Source organism: Sceloporus occidentalis, unplaced genomic scaffold, assembly GCF_023333645.1.
Source record: "Sceloporus occidentalis isolate IW3139 unplaced genomic scaffold, rSceOcc1.0.p SCAF_472, whole genome shotgun sequence".
NCBI classification, from domain to species: domain Eukaryota; kingdom Metazoa; phylum Chordata; class Lepidosauria; order Squamata; family Phrynosomatidae; genus Sceloporus; species Sceloporus occidentalis.
Window position 1 is genome coordinate 241,206 of NW_028317452.1, and position 5,746 is coordinate 246,951.

General features: G+C 46.1%; 1 protein-coding gene and 3 non-coding genes across 4 annotated transcripts; all 4 read right to left on the bottom strand.

The window, feature by feature from the left end:
• LOC149271707 (transportin-2-like) lies at nucleotides 1-5,703 on the bottom strand (the record flags this gene model as incomplete). Its single annotated transcript, XM_089507194.1, is given in 16 exon segments — nucleotides 1-108; nucleotides 277-327; nucleotides 329-352; nucleotides 617-716; nucleotides 889-964; nucleotides 1,067-1,162; nucleotides 1,251-1,349; nucleotides 1,871-1,958; nucleotides 2,056-2,214; nucleotides 2,340-2,447; nucleotides 2,765-2,851; nucleotides 3,408-3,579; nucleotides 4,093-4,318; nucleotides 4,754-4,906; nucleotides 5,109-5,277; nucleotides 5,643-5,703. Coding segments are annotated over 16 exon segments (1,777 nt in total), but the record flags the coding sequence as incomplete, so codon positions are not given.
• On the bottom strand, nucleotides 2,635-2,706 carry LOC149271708 (small nucleolar RNA SNORD41). Its single transcript, XR_016279699.1, has one exon. It is a non-coding gene; the product is annotated as a small nucleolar RNA SNORD41 (small nucleolar RNA).
• LOC149271709 (small nucleolar RNA SNORD41) lies at nucleotides 3,205-3,272 on the bottom strand. Its single transcript, XR_016279697.1, has one exon. It is a non-coding gene; the product is annotated as a small nucleolar RNA SNORD41 (small nucleolar RNA).
• On the bottom strand, nucleotides 4,993-5,060 carry LOC149271710 (small nucleolar RNA SNORD41). Its single transcript, XR_016279698.1, has one exon. It is a non-coding gene; the product is annotated as a small nucleolar RNA SNORD41 (small nucleolar RNA).
• Nucleotides 5,704-5,746: the final 43 nt, after the last annotated feature.

A 5,746-nucleotide genomic window follows, 5' to 3' on the forward strand; every position in this document is an offset into this window, starting at 1 on the left:
TTACACCCCGTAGAATGCAGACAGACGTTCCTTCAGCAGCGGTGGGAACTGCTCAGAGAACTGGTTCCAGTTCTCTTCTCCAACCTGCTCTTTAAAACCGTGCAAAATCTGAGAGAACGAAAGAGAGCACCAATCAGGCGTCAGAACACACATAAAATGTATGTCAATTTAAAAAAATATTAAATATTACGCTTTTGTGGAAAAAAGTTCCAATAATCAACAAGTCATCTAGCCGTCTGCATTCTTTTGAGCAGATAAGTTGGGTGGACGCCGTACCTTGTAGAACATGTCTCGGAGATCATCTTTCGGACTCACCCACGATGCCACCCGCGTCGCAGAAAAATATAAAGTCCTATAAACAAGAATATTAAGAGGTCGTGGTTACCAAGATATAGTCCTGTTAGGAGAAGTTCCGGGCAAGAAAAAAAAAATAAAAAAATAAGGTTAGCGTAACGTGGTCCCACGGCACCCGCCTCGGCGCCCTGCCTGGATACGGATATATATCTATTAAACACGTCACGGGAATTAAACTGCAGAAGTTTGGATTAAGCAGCCAGCAGACTGATGAGGGAAAGGCCTCGGTGAACGAAAAAAAAAAAAAAAATATATAATTTACCTGGAGAACCCCCCCTGGATTCGCCCCGATCATAATACAGATCCCCCTGAACGCGGAGTCCTTTTCCTCGTTGTCACGGATATTCCGTAACGACGTGCACCTGGGGACGGGACGTCAAAGAGAGGGATGGATTAGGGCAGACAGAAAGGAGAAGTAACTGCAAACAGAACAGCAGGATGGAGAGAGATTTAACGCGACTTAATGGAGCCAACCCCCCCCCCCCCCCCCAAAAATTAAAATGGAATTCTGATTCATAAACCCCGCTAACATACCAGGGTCTGATGAACTGCTGCAGCATGGGCGCCACTTCATGGGGGCACACGCAGCCGAGGCGTCCGATGGTTATGGCTAGAAATTGGAGGAGAAAACTTGAAATAACCCAATGTAACGGAATTTAGGAAAGCGCTTGTCTACGCAGGCAGTAAAAGAAAAAAAAAAAACTAAACAAACCTGTGTTTTCCAGAAGTGTTTTGGGAGTATTTGGCCGATTAATAATTTCTACCAGATTGTTTAAGACCATAGATACGTACGGCTGCATTTCCGCCCCTGCGGAGAAGAAATGAATATCTTCTGAGTAATCCTATTTTATACTTTGCTCGTTACATGGAATTTCAGGGCGGTCGCAGGCACTCACCCATCTGCATGCAGATCTCTCCGATGGCCCACGTCGCATTATTACAGACGGAAATGAACTCTGGATTCAGATTTGTGCCGAGAATGGGCATAAATTCAGCTGCAGAGAAGATTATTGTATTAAAATTCTAACTGTATAAGTACAGATATTACTGGGATCCACTCCAGAGGAGCCCTGCACTGTGTATAATGTAACAGAAAGGAGCTGTATAAATACAGATATTACTGTGATCCACCCCAGAGGGGCCACACTGTGTATAATGTAACAGAAAGGGGCTGTATAAATACAGATGATATTACTGGGATCCACCCCAGAGGAGCCCCACACTGTGTATAATGTAACAGAAAGGAGCTGTATAAATACAGATATTACTGGGATCCACCCCAGAGGAGCCCCGCACTGTGTATAATGTAACAGAAAGGAGCTGTATAAATACAGATATTACTGTGATCCACCCCAGAGGGGCCACACTGTGTATAATGTAACAGAAAGGAGCTGTATAAATACAGATATTACTGGGATCCACCCCAGAGGGGCCGCACTGTGTATAATGTAACAGAAAGGAGCTGTGTAAATACAGATATTACTGGGATCGCGTGATTTTCTTGTGATACACTTACAGATACATGGTTTCACATGTAGAAAGCAAGCCTTTGTCAGATCACCAAGGAGAGCAAATGAACTTTGTCGCACCTCTGGCATAATGTCCTAAAAAGAGAACGGAATATAGCGGATAACTCGTATGCGTATAACTGGAAGGGAGGATCATGCTGACGGTATTGGAAGGTAGAAAGATTTTTCTTACCTGCATGCACTGGAAGAGAAGGGTCATGATGTTGCTTCTAGCTACCAGCTGCTCTACGTGGCCACCGAGCCCCTCAGCCAGACCACTCAGCAGGTCCAGGGCAACAATCATAAAATCCTTATCGGGAGCTTCATACTGATCTGGATGTTGACTGTACATCTGCCAGGACCCCAAGAAACACACACATATAAATGATAAATAGCGCAAGATGGGTCTTGTAAAAGATGGATTATATCCTGGGACCAACACAACCTTACCCCCAGTGCCTTCTGGACTTTACTCACCATGGCCTGAGCAAGGGTCTTCTGCACCAACGTGACACAACGCTGATACACCGGCTCGCAGTATGGGAGGAACCCGCTTTGCAAGGCGGTGGCGATGGACGACAGACACTGGGAAGAAGCAGCCGTTGGTTAGTGGACGCATTTACCAAGTCTAACATATCATACAGCAGAAGATGCAGTGAAGTTAATTTTAACATCGGGCATAGAGCTCTGTCAACAAGACCTTCTCAAACGAGCAAGGTCTACGTGCGAAGCTCACCAAGCGGCAGCGTGACGAGTACAGGGGCCACCAGGTCGGGGTCAGACAGTATGAATACGATAACCTTCATTTTGAAAAATCATATTTCTGGTTCTGCATCATGCCCCAAATATGCATGCATTGAAGCTGAAGGCAAAAAGTACTGGGTCCTGTGACAAATACTCACCTCCAGGAGCGGAAAGAGGTCCTTATCTTCATCCTTCAGTTCGTTCCATTTTTGAATAAGGGGAGGCATCAGTTTTTGGATGTACTCCTAAAATACAAACAGTGAGAGTCTGTTACAGGATATGTTACGGATATGTCAGCGGAGCGATATATTCCCGTTTTCTACCTAATCTAAGCCTGCACTCTGTAACATACAGGGAAGGGGGGGCCGGGTATACCATGGATGAAAGGTGGGCTTCTTTGGAACCGGAACTCAATCCTCAGCTAGCCTCTATTGTGGGTAATAAGTGAAATCCATGAGTATTGTTGACTAAGTTTTAGCCTCAGAGGAAAATTTGACGTTCTGCTTAACGTTTTAGACAGTCCCTACTTTTTTTACTCCAAAAAGTCTGTAGACTGAACTGTATGTTGGGCATTTTCAATGATGGCAGCCACAGGACTCTGGATCAGACAGTATGAATACGAAGGATATCATTAGGATTCAGTCAGTACATCTGCATCACCTCCAGAGCTCCATCAACCTCCACTGCCAACAGGGGTGACCCTGGAGCCGAGCGGGGAACGCTCCTACATTCACAACAGTAAAAGCTGCTTTGGGGAGGGTTCAGTAGACTAGTCTGACCCGGGCATCGGAAGGTACTCACCGGCTGGTTCAGATGGTGTCCCACAGAATCCGCCAGCGTCCCGATGGCATCATACAGAATCAGAAGGTTCTTGTGCTGGTATTTCCCAAAAGCGAAGACCAGAGTATCCAATATGAAACTCAGGTACGGCACCAGTTCAGTGCAAGCCTCTTCTTCCAAGGTAGCGAAGGCACTATATGCAAGTCAAACACAGATCGCAGTTAGTATCCCATGAATTATTAAGAAGCATGGACTCTGCAGGTGCCTGCGCCAACGGCTTCGACCTCTATGGGAGTCCGCACCACTCTGTGTACCCCGTAACAGGGGGCCATTTCTGGCAACGCAACTGGCAGAAGTAAAAAGCAAGCGCCATAAATTAAATAAAAATTTACACCAAGCAAACCAGAGACTGCATCAGTAGGTTGTGGTTCGCTTTTCTCAGAAATCCAATTTAGAATGCTAGAAAGCACCGTGGCTGAATTATTCAGCTGCATCAAGATTTCATTAAAGTAAACAAAAACATTGCATACAATATTTGTTAAGCGACGCCATGTTAAAGGCTTTCAGTGATATAATCAAAGAAGAGTCCGTGAATTCATACAGATCCCTAATCTTAGGAGTTTCAATGCGTTATGAAGACAAGCGAACGTGTAACATTCTATAGAACACGAACCACACCGATCAGATGATCCATTCTGAATCGTACCTGCAGGCCGCCTCTTGCACCCTCTTATTACTGTCCAAGATACGTTTGAGAAGTTCGGTCATCAATGGCTTCAGGTAGAGGTCGGGAGGCTGGCTAACCACCCAGTGGGCATAACGGCTCAGGGTCCAGCAGGCAATGGAGCGGACTAATGCCTTCTTATCAGACAGGCACTGGATCAGATGGGGGATAAGTTCTGGGAGGTATGGAACCATGCCCTGCATACAACCTGGACACAAAGGGAGAACGTGTTAAGCCCACAAAATATATTGTATCAGGACCCCCATACACAGAGAGGAGTCTTCGACATCAGTCATCAAAAAACAAAAAAAAAACCTGAGTACACAAAGTAAATGTAATTATTCTTTGTGAATAAGCCATTTTATTTTGCTGTGCAATGGAGCAGAAAACAGGAGGGGGGCCCAAGAGACATAAATAAGGTTTAGTCCTCACAAGAACAAAAATGTTTAAAAGCCGATTATTCCCGACAATGTGGGACTTGGCAAATTTTTCACTATTAACTAGAAAAAGAAATTTTGTGCCGATCTGGTGAAAGAATGGTCTGTGCGCTAGACATTCTTCTCATACAAGAGACGCAGTATGCCTACTGTTAGCCGTTGGGTTCCCCTATATTATATACACACAGATATACAGATTGCATTACCTTCTGCAATTGCCCCAAGGACCAAGATTCCAGACTCTTTAATGACCCATTCAGGATGGAAGAGGAGCCCCTTCAGGAGCGGGAGAAGGTGAGGGAGAAGTTCCTCCCGAAATACATTGGCTAGGACATCGAGAGCAGCCGCAGAACATTTCCCTGCGAGATAGAAGAGCGTCGTATGGAGAATTATTTTCATTCGTATTCTGCGCACAATGAATATACCCCAACCCTGAAAGCTCCCTGCGGATCAGACAGTATGAATACAAGAACCCTCAGTTTTCATCAGGTGAAAGAGCTGCATCATTTCCCAGGGAAGCCGTGCGCCCGAGCCCACCGCACCCAGACCCCAAACACTCACTCAGATTCCAATCAGACAACGTGTCATCGTCGTCATCTTCATCATCGGCGTCGTCTTCTCCCTCCGTCCGCGCCTCCTCGTGCTGCAGCGTTACGGTGCGCGACTTGTGAAAGCGCGGCTTGATGTCCTGCTCGCTGTCTGGGACGGTCTCATCCTCCTCCACATCACCCTGACGGGAAACACAGAATTTGCCGAGATATTCAGCCGACAGACATGCGTAGCCAGAGGACGCCTTTCGAAGAACGTCTCTGAACGGCACTTTATGGAAGCCAATGGGGCGGATACTGCGCGAGACCTCAAGGACGTCTGGGGAACTTTAAATAAATTGGGGGTTTGTAGCACATGCAGATGTTTCTAACACCACGGTGCAAGAAGGGCTAAGCTGGCCCTGGACAATGCATAGTACAATCTGTTAGATGACAAAGCAATATCCTGACCCCTTTCCCCGCAAAGTGCGCAACAACCTTAACAAGCACAATAAAGGAAGGGTATTCTCCAGCGTGCGATCGGAGGAGTCAGCCGTGGACAACTCACCTTCAGCAGAATGATGTCAATTTCATTATATTTCATCCCATTCACCAGGATCGGTATCAATCTACAAAAACAGAGAAAGAAAAGGTTTTCACCAGGGGCCCCGT